Raw genomic sequence first — 18,091 nt, 5'->3', positions numbered from 1 at the left:
CAGAAAAAGCATTAAATATAAATCATTATGATGGAAAAGTTACGATCCAATGGTGTGTAATTTCACACTTACATACTGGATGAAGACAAAACAATGTAATCCATAACAGGACCATCTTGGCATTGTGTCTCGTAAGAAGATTTGCTGGTATTTCAATGAGTGAAGGAGGTGTTATAGGGGTACGTACTATTGTAAACTGTATCTGATTGGGTAACCCACAAAAGATTCAAACATACTTCCTGTCACATTGTCCTCATACTGGGCTTGGAAGCTTTTCATCTCTCTCTTTATCTCTATCCAGACTGTTGACCTTTAACTGTCTGATATGTTTTGAATATGTTTGACTGTCTGCGGGTGACTGTTATTGTTGTATTGTGTTTGTAGTGTGTGCGCCTATGTTAAACAGATGTGTGTTCACAGGATGGGACTCCAAAGTTAATTTTAAAGGCCTACACAAAAACTTTTTACAGCTAAGTATTTTATTAAACTTAGACAGACTTTCATTTAGATTTTTATCAAAATTAAATTTCCGTGCAATGGCTCCAAGCACAGAAATACTGTCAGAAACAAAAAAATATATGTATAAAAAGATAGAAGAATAGAAAGATATATTTATTGCACAGTCTAATTATTAGGTAACATTACATGGCAATACACCACAGAGGTCCTTGGTGGAGCAGCAGTTTGTGTAGGTGTGAGTATGTGAGGAGGGGGGGAAATGTTATGAGTGGTGGTGCGGGAAGGAAGTGTTTTTGAGCACTGCTGAACCTCCTTCCAGAGGCCAGCAGCGAGAACAGTCTATGGCGAAGGTGGGAGGGGTCTGTGGTCTGTGGTAGCAATTTCCTGAATGGGAGGAGCTCTTTAGGGAGGTGCTACAGTCCCCTGACCACACAGAGATGCAGCTGGTCTGTATGCTCTCTACACTCACTTGCCACTTTATTAGAGACACCTGTTCAACCATGGTCAGTACAAACTGATCATGGTTTAAATCCAAAGCCTACCTGAGTATTGTTGCTGACCATGTCCATCCCTTTATGACCACAGTGTACCATCTTCTGATGGCTACTTCCAACAGGATAATGCACCATGTCACAAAGCTCATATCATCTCAAACTGGTTTCTGGAACATGACAATGAGTTCACTGTACTCCAATGGCCTCCACAGTCACCAGATCTCAATCTAACAGAGCTCCTTTAGCATATGGCAGAACGGGAGATTCTCATCATAGATGTGCTGCCAACAAACTGCATCACTGTGTGATGCTATCATGTCAATATCCATACCTTGTTGAAAGTATGCCATGAAGAATTAAGGCAGTTCTGAAGGCAAAAGGGGGTCCATCCTTTTATTAGCAAGGTGTACCTAATAAAGTGGCCGTGTACCTCTGTAGAAGTTGGTGAGAACGGGAACAGGTAGGTGTACTCTGCTCATCTCGTGCAGAAAGTGCATATACTGTGGGGCCCTCTTTACAAGGGTTCCAGTAAGTTTGGACCAGCTCAAAGTATCTGTTATCTGCATCCCAGGAACTTGGTGCTGCTGACTTTTTGACATGATGACATTAACTTCACTGTGAACATACTGTCGAGTGCTATGCGAAATAAAATAAATAAAAAAAAACAAACAAAAAAAAACAAAACAAAACAGTACACTCTGGGAGTTTTTGATGGTGAGAGGAGTGTGGCCGTGTTGGTTCTTCCTGAAGTCCACAATGATCTCTTTTGTTTTTGCAACATTCAGGATCAAGTTGCTGCTCTCACACCAATCCACCAGACGTTTCACCTCCTCTCTGTAAATACAACCTTCTGTATGATTAATGAGGGCATGTTTTCCTCGACTGGGAAGAATTTAGGCACCCCTGTGTTAGATAATCATTCTTGGATTTATATCTTGTTGGATTACATTGGTTTGGACTCAATTTAGATTTTATCTTAACACTTGCCACATACGAAAAGTGGGGTAGATCAGGGTAATATTGCTCACACAGATATTATCCAGTAATAGGTGAAGTGCATTGTTCTACATGTTGAAATAGCATTTTAAGTGCCTTAAAATGGGAAAACATTAAAAAATTAACAATTACTTTCTAAATATATTGAAGTTTCTTGAGTGTTCATTCATTCATTCATTCACTCATTCATTTACTGTCACTGCTTGAGTACCCAGAAAAAAACCCATGCAGGAAGGACATGAAAACTCCACACTGAAGTGCCCCAGTTAGCCAGTGGAGTTCTCCCTAAAAGGCATCAGTGCTAACCACTAGTAGTTATGGTAAATTGAGCACACTGATCAGAAGAAGTGGATTTAGCTAATGGCATCATAATGACTAGTGCAAAATAAATAAATAAATAAATAAATAAAAAATAAAAAGAAGGACTTTGTATTTGATAAGAAATTCATGTTGTTTTGAAATGGAGTCGGAGAGGACATTGTGTTTTCAGATTGTTTATCGTTATTTGTCCAGTTCTGACTCAACGTTTATCTAATTTGAATTTGATGGTCAAAGGTCACTGTGACCTCATAAAACATGTGCTTGGCTACAATCATTGACTGTAGTCCATGACTCAATAATCCATATGTTAATAAGGACAACATTTCAAACAAATGACAAAAGCAACAAAATAATGACTTGTACACACAAAAGGTCAAATCATACACTTGTGTCTGTGCTCTATACAGAGAGCATTGTTGGCCTAAGTTACATTGACCTTTTGACAACAGAGAGGATTCTGGAGTGCTTCTGCGCTACAAGAACTTGTGATGTCTGAGCACAAGTAACCATATCTTAATCCAGTCATGTGCTCACAACTTGTAGGCCTCACCTTAGACAAAATTTGGGGTCTATTTCTATCAATTTATTTTATTGGGTATATATGAATGACTTTTAATTGGGCTTATCCAAAATATAAATATTACAGGTAAAACTACTACACTATCAGTCAAAGGTTTGAACACACCTTCCCGTTCAAAAAAATAGTGTCTCCAAAATCTTGACTGGGAGTGTAGATGGAGTATTTTCACAACAATAAATGTAGACGGTGATGTCAAAGCAAAAAATATTTCATAAAACATAAAAAAGAGCACAGTTTTTTTTTTTTAAATACAATTTTATATTAAGGCTTAGCTTTGGTTTCATTAAAGCCTTGGTTTCAATACTTTACAATAGTAAATTATTGTTTAAATTAGTATGTAGCAATCAAGAAGGAAGGAAGGAACACATACACACAGCCGCCATTTCCTTTCAGTACATTACTTTGGCAATGAGATATATGTGCAACTCATGGAAAGATATATACATATGTGTGCATAAACATATAAATATTCAAGGACATTCAAAAAAACTTTATCAGAAACTCTACAACCAAAGAAATGTTCTTTCTACAAGTATAAATAATTTGCTGAAAAGAAATATGTGTTTAAGGTTCAAAAAAGTACATTTAATTCAGTGTGCAAACAAAAATCAGTTCAATTCATCGTCAAGATGTTGATCCAGTCTGAGAACCTTGACATCAGTGTAAATGCTCTCTTCCTCTGTAGGTTTCGTGTCCCTTGTGATAGTTTTGTTAGACTTTCTGTAGGTGAAAGATGGTACCGTGTAAATCAGTGAGTCTTCGTCTGTCTGGAAAAAACAAAAAAGCAAGAAAACCTCTGATTTTAATATCCACACACACAGAGTATAAAATATTGTGATAACTTGCTGTGTTTTAATTACCTGCTGATTTTCATGATTACCATCGACTGTTTGCAGTGGAACCGCATATGTATCTTAAATAAAAACACAATTTACTACTATGTGAATCCAGTTTAGTCAACTAATATATAAACTGATGAGTGATGAGTAACTTTGCTTACCTCTGCACAACTCACTGGGTTTCTTCGTGAGTTTTTTGATTGAATAAAGGAGAAAGACTATAACAATCACACTTATAACCAAAGCTCCACACAAGACATAGAGAACTGCATTGTCCTTCTTTGACTCCCATATGCTTTCACCTGACAAAAAGTAAAAAGAAATAATAAGTATAATTTAAACTAGGAGTAAATTCTTTTGTTACAGGATATTACAGAATATTAGCATAATCCTGATATATAACACAAATATGCCACCCAATATATCGATATATGATGCAGTTACCTTCATTGTTGAGTTCTGATATGTTTCCTGATAACGTCTTCCCACACATGGCCACGGAGCAGTAATACGTGCGGGCACCAGAGGAGCTGAAGTTTCTGAAGTTGAAGAAACATTTTTTTGTTGAGGCTCCTCCAGAGTTGTGGTCATATTCATCGCTGTCGTTTACTTTAGTACGATTAAATATTGATAGAGACTGATGTGGCTCATGGCTAAAGCAGAACACACTGTCTTCAGCTGGACAGGTTTTATTCTCAGAGTCACTGAAGACTGAGCACTGTAGAGTCACTGAGTCTCCTGGATGCACTGGAACAGATGGAGCAGTTGTGGTGACAACAGGTTCTGGTCCTGAGAATCAGAAAAACAATAACAAACTTATAAATTATTATCTCTGTAAATTATATTTCAATGATATAACACAAAACAAGAATTTAAGGAATGTAAATTTACCAGGCTGAGCTGTTGTTGTTGAACTTTCAACTATGACATGCGTTCCAGCCAAAAATATAAAATCATTTTGTAATGTCTTTATACAGAAGTAAAAAGCTGTGTCAGTTAGCCCTGCTTTTGAAATATACAGAACAAATTCTTTCCGCTCTTTTTTGGTTCTAATGCGAGGAGCATCATTCAGGGGGCTAGATGATCTTCCTAAAACTTCAGGAAATTTTTCAGAAAACAACACGATCCAAAACAAGCTTCCCACACTCTCAAGGGGACATGTCAGTTTCACATCCTCTCCAACAGTAACGTTTTTCTTCTCAAACTTCTGACCTTCTGTTAAACCTGAAAGTCATCAAGCAAATGAGAACATCAGTACAGCCTGCATGCCTTATTATTAATTATCTTCTGAAAAACAGTACTTTTAATACATACAGGAGTAATTCTGACCGTTATGCATATACTTACACCACGCTCTGAACATCAGCAGTGCATAAATTATGAGCAGCATTTTCTTGTTATTCCACCTGAGACTGCTGTAATTTGAAACTGATTAAAAAAGACTCTGCAAAATGTAATCACATCAAAGTGGGAGGGAACTATTTTAGAGTAATTTGATTGGCTTCTCGTTTTGCTGGCATTTCAGTGTACTACCTCAGTGGAAATAATATGAACCGATTTTCCAACCTGAGCACATGAAGCACCAGCAGTAAGCCCCTGTCTCATTTTTGATACTTGTTGTGGGTTTCTGTAACTGAAACCTACAGCAAACACGACAGATTGCTTTACACCGTACCTTTGGGGCTTTGTGTGTGTGTGTGTGTGTGTGTGTGTGTGTGTGTGTGTGTGAACCCTGTGGAAGAGCAAGTATGAAAAAAAAATCAGCATATTTAATTTTTAATTTTTTGTGGCAATATTATATTTAGATTTGGCATTTATTTCCACAAGCCTTGAAATCACTAAATTGTAAATAAATTACATAATAATAATATATATTATAAAAATAATAGTAAAGCAATAATAAAGCAGGCCCGTTTGGTTCATTGTCTAAATGCTGGTAAATATGGCATCATGTTTGATTTTTTTTGGTCAGTTTAAATAAAATAAAATAATTTTAGCAATTTTTCTCATGGTGTCTAGAACTATAGGTTCTATAACTACATTTTAGCACTACACTGCCTTATCACTACGTCACTTTGCTTAAAATCACCATGCTACATCTGGAAACAACTCTGATGAGAGAAAGGAGAGTCTACTCACAAATAAAATGACATTTGTATTTTCTAATTAGGAAGATTTTTCTCTGAAAACACATGTAATCCACCTGACACCTTAAAGTAATCCACTATAAGACACACTGTATAACACACGAAGGAATTCTGGCCAACATTACACATACAGAGAGCGAAAAACCGGTAAAGAAACCAGCTAAAATGTTCAAACTGTAGCCATAGCCTTTGTCAGTGGAAGATTTCAGTTTGTGGCCTTTATCAGGGTGAACATACTGTTGGCCACAAGCCAAAACATTAAGTGGTTCTTAATATGGTGGTGGTTGTTAAAATGGAGCACCATGGTAGCACAAAACCACCATGTCCCCAGAGACCGAAGAAGTTACATGCCCTAATCTTACTTTTTATTTCCTGTTTACCACTCAGTAGCCGATAAAAACACAACGGAAATTTTCAGAAGTTGTTCCTACTATACCATGACTCAGAACACGCAAACATAGAAACACCATACACTGAAGAATGTCAGTTAAAGAATAGAAAGAATGTCAATACTCTGCTGCGCCGTGCTGTTTTGCACATAAAACACAAACACACACAGTTAAGCATAGAGAAAGAACACAGTAAAATCATCCATAAAAAAGTGGTTTTATTATCCATTTTGTGTCCTCCCTTTCCTTTGCGTGGACAGCAATGCTTGTACAGATTCAGGAAAACACAAATTTACTGACAACCAAATGACGCACGGAAACTTGAGCATTGTTGTGGTTTGGCTTTCAGCCAAGGGTGTGAAAAAAAGGGGCTTCACTTCCTGCCTCAGTCTCTGCTTAATTCTCAGAAAGTTGGTCTTGCACTACTTTTTTGATCCATTTCAGAAAGGCAAGTGTAACACACAGCCTATATATTGTTGCTATGACTAATTTCATATCACAACAACACAGAGACGCAGCTACTGCATTGATATGGGCACTTGCTTGGGGCACTACCTGATCAGTCATTCTATCCTCATGGTTTTAATCACACTTTTCTGTAGTTTGGGGCTTTTCATTGGTATGAGCTAACAGATGATCATTCATTTCTCCCACCCTCATCATTTTGGAGGACTTATTGAAAAATATGTTTGCTATTCCTGTGCATCATGTGGCACAGCGATGGACAATCAAATACTAACATGTTTCGGCATGGCTAAACAGCAACTGCATGTGGTTGTAGACGCCCATGCTTGAAACACAGCATATTATGTGTACATTAAATACGAAACAAGTAAAAGTTATATCCATTTTCTTGCTAAAGCCTCTTCTTTCACTTTATATCATGCTGAAGCTCATAGTCAGGTCTGTTCCTAGTAAACATCTTCAGCGGTTGGTCAGAAGGCAGAGAAACAGTTCACCACAACCTTTTTTTCAGAGTTGTGGGTGAATGTGGTTTAGCTTGTTGTTCTTGTGCCAAACGTAAACAGTGTGCTGTGAGACCATAAGGATGGAGTTAATGTTGTTACAAGAGTGCCATAGCCGGGCTACTGTCTAAAGCTTTAGTTGACAAATATAGAACTCTCAGAACTCGTTTAAACCACCACCTCTCAGTTTACATCTCTCTCACTTTTTCTTTTTCTCCGAGCACATAATTAAAAATGAAGTGAAACCACACGTGACAAGGCCATTTCACAGCAGACTTGTGAAGGATAGCATTACTGCACTGCATCACTAGAATTACCCAGCCTAAAATCTTCCTCTTTGCTTTTCATGCTATGACAAATCAAAACGGCCTTAAACTCAAATGCATTAGAGAACAATGATGAAACGTGGGTTAGGGATAGTGTTGATGTAGATATCCATATCTCAACAAATATGAAACACTCATGAGATGAGGTGTTTTTTATAGTCCGTGAAGTTTAGGGATGAAGCCCTGTGACCAAGGAACCATGGTTGGAGGAGCCCAGCAGCAAACAGGTGTTTGGTGGTTGGCAACATCAAAAATGGTGGCAAACACGGCCACTAGGGAGCAGGCCACCTGACTGATGACTGCTCCTATGTTGCAGGAAGTGGGAAGAATCTCTCTGGACTTGTGTCTAAGTTTAGCATTAGAATTCCAAAAGCTATGTCACTTGTTTGGCCAGTTTGTAAATTACAGCAAATTTTGTTACTGTCACTGCATGGTGTGTGGGAGATAGGCTGCTATCAGGATGAGCTCAAAGTTAAATGACACTAACCCTCATTCATTAATTTATTCATTCATTTCTGGTGTTAGTTGTAATTCAGTATCATCACCTAACCTAACACGATTTTTGAATTATATATTTTCAATTGGTTATTAATAATTAATTCAAGACCTATAGAGTAGTATAGACTATATCCCAGTGTGTCTGATTTGATTAATCCTGCAGATTGGTTAAGGCCAATTCTGTTTTCTACTCCGTTTTTATGTTTATAGGGGTCAAAGTGAAAGTAGAAACTGCTGTTCTACCCTTTTAATTCATTGTTTCTATTCCACTGTGATGCAAACATTAAAGCAGAACTTCAGTCAACTCCAACATTCCACAATAAATGCAACTACTTAGTTTAAAGAAATGATGCCAGTCATAAATCAATGAAACAAAAATGGTTTACTTAGTATTTTGATACATACAGGATGACTCATAATTTGTACATATCAGACAAAAGAAAGATGGGAAACATTCTTCTTCTTCATCATCATCTTCTCTCTCTATATCTATATAATTTGTTTCCTAACGTTTTAATTTATTGTAAAAGCAAAAGCACTGGTTCCAGAGACAATGTCTTTCTCTGCTGTTCCTGCATTCTTCCTCTTTGCTTGCTTCTTGCAACTTTCCTTGATGATGAGATGTTTCGTGCAGAACAGACTAATGAATTCTTATCTCTCTGAGGGAGAAAAATATGAAGAAAAATATACCAATAACACTTTCTGGGTTCTTATATGTTACACCTTACTTGCTTATTCTGTTGCGGGACAAAAGAAGATGAATGATTCTATGGGTTATTGTACACAAATCTGTTATGAAAATACTGTTAGTTTGACGGATGAAATTCTGTTACCGATTGTTCTTCTTGATGGTATAAATGAGGAAGGCTATAACAATAAGACTTATAGCCAAAGCAGGACATGACAGAAAGACGAATATATTGGCCTTCTCCAAGTCCCACAGTGCTGAAAAAATAAAAGCACCCATTAATGACAACTATTTTCACTATATTTAAAAGACACATGTTTTGTATTGATATTATGGTTTGTGCAAGATTACCTTTAATGTCCAGTTTAGTTCCATTTCCAAATAGTATTTCTCCACATGTGGCCACAGCACAGTAGTAAGTCCCAGCATCAGAGGAGCTGACGTCCTTAGAGAAGCTGTAGACACATCTCTGTGAGTGAGTCTCTGGACTCCTCTCACATCCATCAGTGTTGTTTTGATGAGCGTAAATTAAACTGGGATGAGACTCATCTGATTTAGCTCTGAACCAGTACACTCTGTGTTTTTCTGGACACTTCTTGTTGTCAGAGTCAGAGAGGACTGAACACTGTAGACTCACTGAGTCTCCTGGACGAACTGGATCAGGTGGAGACACTTGAATGACGGCAGTGATATCTGGTTCTGGTCCTAGATGAAAAAAAAAAAAGAAACAAATAATTAATGTGTTTTACAAACAGCATTAAAAATAACAAAAACAATATAAGGTGAATTGTATACATGAGAACACAAATTCATTTTTATTTACCTTTAATTCTCAGAAATGTTCCATTCAGAAATGTCATGTGAAGAGATTTTACTTTTATACAGTAGTAAACTCCAGTATCACTGAGCCTAGTTTGACTGATGTGCAGAACAAAGGCTTTAGGCTCTTGTTTTGCTGTAATGCGAGGAGTCTTATTAACACCATAATCAAATTTAAAGCCATATGTTCCTCCCAAGAATTCAGGCCCTTTTTCAGAAACAATCCTGATCCAATATAAGGTTGATTTATATTCATCCAAAGTTTCTGGTCGGGGACAGGTCAGGTTCACATCACCTCCAACATCAACTGTCTCTGTTGCAAAGGTCAGATCATCTGTGCATCCTACAGATTAAATATTGGTAAATTGTGGTAAAAAACAGACATACTTTATATATTATGCCATTGTTTGAAATAGTTCTGCATTTAAGACTATGAAAAATACATTATATCGAAAGAAGCTGATTTTATATACTTACGGCCCACTGTGATCATCAGCAGTAAACACAATATCACCAACATCTTCTGATCGATCCCTGTGCGACTACATTAAAATAAGCGTATGTTATAAGTGGTTCTGCCTTAATGTAATCACATCAAGTGGGAGGGACCTCATTTAAACCAATCTGAACGTTATACTTGAACGTCACTGTACTACCACAGAGGAAATTATATCGACCACCTTTCCAACCTGAGCGACACCAAACTTTCGTTTTATGTTCATAGTGGATTACTGTAACTCACACAGAGATGAACGAAAAAATAAAAGTAAACCTCTAAATACCCAAACATTTCAGAAGACGGTCATCCTGCCTAGGACTTGACTACAACTGACAAGTAATTGTTCTTCCTGGGGGTCATGTCTCATCACCATAAATTAATTTTCTGGTGTTGTTTTTTTTTTCCCCAAGATGACCTGATTGTAAAATAGAGCTTTCCATCCAGGCATATGCACGTATCTTTTAAAACTCAGGTCTCCAACTTGCCACTGTTTTGACCAGCACAAACTTACTGTTGTAACCATCTATACATCAAGTGTGCTGACCAAACCAGCCACATTGCTCTAGAGTGACTGATACTGCTTAAAAGTTAAATTCGTAGGAACTACTACAGTTGACCACGCTCAATAACAGCTACTTATTTTATGTAAAAAAATATATAGTTAAAAATAGCAAGATTTATAGCAAATATGAAATCCTGAAAATCCTATGATGTGATTTTTTCTGATATTCTGTAGGTTGACAATGTTTGATTTAGCACAAGATATGCAAAATACTTTTGGATCAAAAAATTGTTGCCTTGATTTTTTGAATTCTAAGCAAGAGATTCGTCTACTAATAGGCTACTTTATAGCGCTTCCTTGCATTTAACAAAGACTAGATTTCATGAAAACATTTTCTTAATATTGATTTTACTATTAAGTAAATGTCAAATGATTCAACCAAAATATAATTTACAATGAACAGACTAAATGTCAGTTTTTTCAAAGCGCTCTGGTACCATTAGCTGTTCCATTTAAATGTATCACATGGTATATATATGAATATGCAGGGATTATAAGTATCTCTGTTTTTAATTGTGAGATTTATGCAAACAGATGTATTTTGCAATACGTCACAGAATTCTGAGGCAGGAAAACAAACCATTTCCTGTTTTGGTGAGCAATTGTGACCTGATTTCATGTTTCACATGGAATGAGTCTGAGAACAGCATGTCACAATAAAAGCTAGGGTACCTTGCAGAGAAGTTGAAGGAGTGTGGACTGCAGTCTGCAGATGTTCTACTAACAGCTCACACTGACTACTCATTCCATTACCCCCTGCAATATCTTAAGCTGATACCATCGTGAAGAAATGTAAAGAAAACCCTTGTTTCATGGACACATCTGAATGATAGCATTTGCCGTGTGAAACACCAGACATTTGCTGTGAATATGCTTTAACAGTTAAATTCTCCTCATGTGAAACTGTAGCAGTAGAAAATGTTCAGTTTTCACTCGCAACTATCTCTGAACCAATCTACTAGTGCCTGATTTAATACACCTCATTAATAACCTGACATGGCACCTACTTCATTATAATCCAGATATCTAACATTTTATTTTATATATACAGGGGTGTGAATAATGGCCTCTGATTTCTTATTTTTTCTTGTTTGCCACATTTAAATGTTTCAGATCATCAAATTTAAATATTCAAAGATAACACAAGAAAACAAAAAATGCAGTGTTTAAAGTTTATTATTTAGCTAAAAAAAAATAAAAATCCAAACCTACATGGTCCTGTGTGCTCCCTAAACCTAATAACTGGTTGGTCCACCCTTAACGGCAACAGCTACAACCAAGGGTTTGTGATAACTTTCAATGAGTCTTTTCTAGCTCTGTGGAGGAATTTTGTTCCACTCATCTTTGCAGAATTGTTGTAATTCAGCCACAATGCAGGGTTTTCCAGCAAGAACCTTTCTAAGGTCAGGCCACAGCTTTTCAATAGGATTCAGGTCAGGACTTTGATTAGGCCTCTCCAAAATCTTCATTTAGTTTTTCTTCATCCATTCAGAGCTGGACTTGCTGGTATGTTTTGGATCTTTGCCCTGCTGCAGGAGCCAGAGTATTTTCCCAACAGTCTTCATCAAGATGACCCTTTATGTTCTTTTTGGATGTGAAATGGGTCTTAAATTGTATTCATTTTGGTCTTAAGAAAGTCTGAAAAAGTCTTAAATTTGACTTGTCGGAACCTGCAGAGACCCTGTGTGGTTTCTTTTGTGACCTCTTGGATTAGTCGTCTCTGCTCTTCTGGGGTAATTTTGGTCATCCAGCCACTGCCGGAAAGGTTCACCACTGTTCCATGTTTTCTCCATTTGTGGATAATGGTTCTCATTGTGGTTCACTGGAGTCCTAAAGCAAAGTTCTCCAGACTGTTAGATCTCAATTACTTTCTTTCTCCTGAATTTCTTTTGATCTCATGTCTAGCTTTTGAGGATCTTTTGGTCTACTTTACACCACTCAGTGTGTTTACATGCGTGTGAAAAAAAACGAAATATTGCCTTAATTGGGCTATAACAGGAGATGCGTGTGCGCATGCTCCTTACGTATAAGATTAAAAAATGTACTATTATCCGTCTGGTTGTTGTTTGAAATGCCGGTCTGCCGCATGAATGACTCTTGTTTATTATATCACGTAACAGGCCAGCCAGAAATCGGGCCGTATTAACGTGGTATTATCCCACTGAAAAGACACGTATCGCCACCTAGTGTGGATGAGGAGAACAGTTATTCGATTTTCTTGCGCTGCATGTAAACTGGGACAAGGACTGTAGTGAGAAAGTCGAATTTTGAGCATAGCTCGATTAAGCTCTGCATGTAAACGCAGTGATTGTGAATATTATAACACTTTAATTACTGAGACAATCTTTGAAATTATCACTTCAAATATTTTGTGAACCGGCCAACAGCAAAGCCTCACATCATCAGTGATGATCCCCCGACTCTGCACTCTGCGGAAGAGCTCATCATATATAGCTGTGGAGGTGGTGCTTGCTGGTGGTCACACCCTGCACTCTCTACACTCCCTAATTAAAAACAAACGAATAAATAAATCACTTAATACCTAAATATATATGCCATAAATAATTAAATAAATACCTAAATATATGCCATAAATGCTATTTATTTATTTCCACCAGTGACGTTGCTGACACTATCCACAGTATGGCATCAGTCAGCCAATGATGGACAACACTCCAGTTAGTTAATGTCATCATGTCAAAAAGGACAAGCTCTCGGTTTCTCAGCGAAGAAAGAAGAAAAGGTGGCTAAACAGGAAAAACACAGAGGTAATTAGGTGTTGGAATCAATACGACATTACATGACATTACATGCTGTAAGTCACTGTTTCTCAAACTTATTTGGTCATTCCCCACTTGGAGCAAAAGGGGATTTTAAAGACCCACCTGCCCCCAACAAAAATTCTGACAAGTAATGTTATACTTCTTAACAATTAAAAAATCAATAACACCAAATAACACAAAGGTCAAAAGAAAATAAAAGTATAGTTGTGTCATCACTTGCATCAAAAAGTAGTACAGTAGTCAAAAGTACAAAAAATAATGAAACACAGGACAAAATTTAAAATGCAATTTTTAATTTCCCTCAGTCTACTCTTGTTGTCTTGCTGTTTTTACAGTAATATAGGATAAGCTTACTGTGGCTTATTATCAGCTTTTTACTTAATACTATATATAATATATACACTATATATATAAGCTATTCATCTCTATCACCTCTTTCTTAGACTCCGGTGATGTTGTGACAACTGGTTCTGTCTTATTTACGTATATCATAGTATACTCTATCATGTAGTCTCAAAACAGCAGTCTTGTGATAATGGTATATATGACTGCAAAGAAGGCAAGATGAGTGGGGCTGCAGACTTGAGGTAGCAAGTGAACTTGAGGCCTTGAGACCACCCCGAATGTAGACAATGTCCAGAGTCACTCATTTGTCTCAATTGACTTTCATTAACATAATGCTGCCTCCAGGTTATTTTGTATATAGGGCCCAATGTTTATTGTAGGAAATGGCTACATTATGCATATTATTGCACACTGGCCCATTCTTCCACACAAACCGTCTTTAAATCTTGAAGGTTCTGTGGGCCTATTCTATGAATTCTGATTTTTAGTTCTTTCCATAGATTTTTAATTGGATTCAAGTCAGGTATTGTCTGGGTCATTCTAGCAGCTTTATCTTCTTTCTCTGCAGCGAGTTGAGAGTTTCCTTGGCTCTGTGTTTGGGATCATTGTCTTGCTGAAATGTCCACCCTCGTTTCATCTTCATCATTCTGGTAGATGGCAGCAGATTTTTCTCAAGAATGTCTCGATATATTTGCCATTCATCCTCCCTTCAATTATATGAAGTCTGTCAGTACCATATGCAGAAACACAGCCTCACACCATGATGTTCTCACCTCCAAACTTCACTGTCAGTGTAGTGTTTTTGGGGTGATGTGCAGTGCATTTTGTCCTCCAAACATGGTGTGTGTTATGGCATCCAAAGAATTCAATTTTGCTCTCATCTGACCAGACCATGTTCTCCCAGTATTTTACAGGCTTGTCCAAATGCTGTACAGCAAACTTTAAACTTTCAACATGCTTTTTCTTCAGAAATGGAGTCTTGCGTGTTGAGCGTGCATACAGGCCATGGCCGTTGAGTGCATTGCTTATTGTTTTCTTTGAAACAATTATACCTGCTAATTCCAGGTCTTTCTGAAGCTCTCCACAAGTGGTCCTTGGCTCTTGGACAACTCTTCTGATAATTCTTTTCACTCCTCTGTCAGAAATCTTGTTAGGAGCAATGATGTTCTTTCCACTTTTGGATTATGGCCCCAACAGTGCTCACTGGAACATTCAGAAGCTTAGAAATCTTTCTGTAACGAATGCCATCAGAATGTTTGGCAACAATAAGGTTGCAGAGGTCTTGAGATAGTTCTTTGCTTTTACCCATCATGGGATGTTCCTTGTGTGACACCTTGGTAATGACACACCTTTTTATAGCCCATCAGTTTGGACTGAACCAGCTGATATTCATTTGCACTGACAAGAGGCAGGATAACTTTCTGATCACTGATAGATTTCAGCTGGTGTCTTGTCTTTCCATGCCCTTTTCCACCTCCCTTTCTGTGTGTGTTCAATACTTTTTTCCTCTGTTATTTTACATTATTACACATAACTTAATTTCTGAACTTATTATGTTTTGGTTTCTTTCTATGTACGGATTACTTGGGTTGTTATCAACACCTGGTGAAAATTTCATGTCAAGAGCACTTTTAGAAATGTGTTTACTATGAAAAATAGTACGTGTTCAATACTTATTTACCCGCTGTGAATAAAGCATCCATGGCTCATCCATTAATTAGTTTAGGTGTAAGGTGTAATTAGCTACTATAAACACCACTACTATAACAACGGTGAAGACTAAAACAGTCCAAAAGTAATTTTTTTTCCAACTAATATGATGTTATGGGACAATGTGCAGTAGGCAACACAATGTTCTAGTGACTGTTTCTGTTTTTTTTTATATACAAAAAGTAGTCATTGTGTGTGTTACTGTGTGCCACTTGGGACACGTGAGAAAAACGTCCTTTTGGTCTTCGCAGTGGAGGAGACCTAAGCGGCAACCTCCAGGTCTGAGCGATGAAGCCCATGCGAAGTGTAAAAAACTGCAGTTCATCAAGTGGCCACTTGAGGCTGGCTCCAAAAGGAAGCAAATCCCCATAGACCCCCATGTTAAAAAGCCCAAACTTTACAGCAATATTAAACATGTTTACAGTATGGTACACAAAAATGGTTTTGGTCTATTTTGGTCTATCATCTACTTTATGGGAGGTGAATTTTCTTCAAGGGCGTTCCCATTTCGAGTGACCGGCGGTAGCCTGAGCTAACAGTTAGCGGAGAGTTGAGTAATCAGGTCTCAACGTCCAGCACAACCCCTCACGTCCATATTTGGAATATGGCAAATTTGGCAAATTAGGCCACACACCCATTTGGGAGAAAACAAACCACTGGTGGTAAACACAAATCCTCCTGTAGTCAGTGTTTATTTTGTGTGGCTCGCATTTATTAAGCAGAAGAAATAGTCAGGGAGACACATAAATTAAGCCATGGCCGAGCAACGAAAAAGTAAGGGCCGTATGTCAATGTAGCCTACAGACAGAGAAATGGGTGATCGACCCCTCTCAGTGGCCAGAGGTATCATACTGGACATTTACTCTTACCTCATTGAATCTCTGGATAATGTATGACAACTGTCATCAATTCATAATCATTTCATAAAGTAATTAATAATGACATAAATACAGCATGTAGCTTAGCCAACGTTAATCCTTTTATTTAAAAAATGCTTCAAAGTAACGGAAATCTGTGTTCTGTCGTTACCTACTATCATTTCAGTTCAGCATCAACATACACTTCTTTGACTTTTTAACATTTAAAATGTCAACATTATAATGGCCTGAAGTCGCACATTTCTATAGTTTTTATCCTTCTCTCTTGAGGGGAGCAGGGAAAATCTCACAGCAACTTCTCCTTTGTTTTCACTCATAAGCGGGTATGGCCTTTTCAGTGGCCTTTTCAGTTATTGTCTTCCACCCGCATGTGGGCGTGCTCTGCCCACTTCAGGCTTCATTTTTGAGGTTCAGAATCCAATGGATGACATCAGGTTGCAGGTTTGCATCAGAAGGGTCCTGATAGTGGAGGTCTGCGGCTCTGCAGCAGTCTCCTGGGTTTGAAGTTGTATGGTTGCCTGTGTTGACTCCTACCTGCCGTTGCTGCAACATTTTCAATTTGTTTTATTTTATTTTTTTATTTATTTTTGCACCATTTTAATTTAAACTACCAAGCCGGCTGTGAAATGCCAGTGACATATTGCTGAAGAATAACTGTCTTCCATTTTGCTAAATACCCTTCAGTCTATCTGTTCTTTTTCCCAGGCTAGCAATATCTTAATGTGCCTCATGCTGACTTCTGCTTCTATAAGCGTGTAACAGAGACACACACTCTCATAAACCAGCTTTAAATGTCACTAACCCTCATTCAGTCATTTCTGGTGTTAGTTATAATTATGTGTAATTCTTTCACCATCACCTGACCTATCACAATCTTAAGATCCTTTAACGAGATAAATGAGCACAGTTTGGCTTTTTAAACTACAGTCTAAGTGGCAGCATGTTCAGCAACATGCCCCAGTGTGTCTAAGTTGGTAAATCCCTTAGACTTTTTTTAAGGCCTATTCTGTTTGCTACTCCGTTTTATTTATTTATTTATTTATTTTTATTGGGGAAAATGTGACTGCAGAAATATTTCTGTTTTAGTCTTTTAATTTATTGTTTCTATTCCACTGTGATGCAAACATTAAAGTAGAACTAAAAATAATGCCAGTCGTTAATCAATGAAAATGATAATGTTGACTTAAAAATGAAATGGCAAGGTTTTTAGTTTTTTGATACATACAGGATGACTCATCATTTTTACATATCAGACAAAATAAAGATGGGAAACATTCTTCTTCTTTAAACACATTCTCTTGTGCTTTGAAAAAACAACAAAAATCCCAAATGATTGCAAGAGATACACCCATGATGAAGGATATCACCAAAATATGTGGACAATATACTATTACACTTACACTTCATTGCAACTCACAATGAGCACAGTTTTATATTTAATGATGGAATATGATGTTAACAAATGCATAAAGTAGTTTTACAAGCTCTAGGTTAAGCACTATAATTTTAGAAACAGATGGTAGTAGATAAAATAGTTTCATAACTTATTAATTTATTGCAGATGTATTGACGGCAGAGTAGACAATTAGGGTCTCTGCTGTTCCTGCATTCTTCTTCTTTGCTTTGCCAGCTTTCCTCGATGCGATGTTTGGTGCAGAATAGACTAATGAATTCTCATCTCTCTGAGGAAAAATGTTAAATAATATAAGACTAAAAAATTAAGTAATGTATGTGAAAAGAAAATTAACAATTTCAAGGTTCTTATACGTTGCAGCTTACCTGCTGATTCTGTT

At 37.3% G+C, this 18,091-nt stretch overlaps 2 protein-coding genes across 2 annotated transcripts; both read right to left on the bottom strand.

Annotated features, from left to right (window-relative positions):
- Nucleotides 1-2,825: 2,825 nt before the first annotated feature.
- LOC125008297 lies at nucleotides 2,826-5,094 on the bottom strand. Its single transcript, XM_047585480.1, has 6 exons — nucleotides 5,037-5,094; nucleotides 4,581-4,913; nucleotides 4,134-4,478; nucleotides 3,851-3,991; nucleotides 3,711-3,763; nucleotides 2,826-3,617 (listed from the first exon to the last, which is right to left on the bottom strand). The coding sequence occupies exons 1-6, from the start codon at nucleotides 5,077-5,079 to the stop codon at nucleotides 3,459-3,461; spliced, it is 1,074 nt and encodes a 357-aa protein (XP_047441436.1). The 5' UTR covers nucleotides 5,080-5,094; the 3' UTR covers nucleotides 2,826-3,458.
- Nucleotides 5,095-8,833: 3,739 nt separating this feature from the next.
- Nucleotides 8,834-11,327, bottom strand: LOC125008539 (signal-regulatory protein beta-2-like). Its single transcript, XM_047585826.1, has 4 exons — nucleotides 11,255-11,327; nucleotides 9,526-9,864; nucleotides 9,054-9,407; nucleotides 8,834-8,959 (listed from the first exon to the last, which is right to left on the bottom strand). The coding sequence occupies exons 1-4, from the start codon at nucleotides 11,325-11,327 to the stop codon at nucleotides 8,844-8,846; spliced, it is 882 nt and encodes a 293-aa protein (XP_047441782.1). The 3' UTR covers nucleotides 8,834-8,843.
- Nucleotides 11,328-18,091: the final 6,764 nt, after the last annotated feature.

Source organism: Mugil cephalus, chromosome 5 (assembly GCF_022458985.1).
Source record: "Mugil cephalus isolate CIBA_MC_2020 chromosome 5, CIBA_Mcephalus_1.1, whole genome shotgun sequence".
Classification (NCBI taxonomy): Eukaryota; Metazoa; Chordata; class Actinopteri; order Mugiliformes; family Mugilidae; genus Mugil; species Mugil cephalus.
Note: the sequence above shows the minus strand (reverse complement) of the source record. Positions and strands in the feature narration are given on the sequence as shown.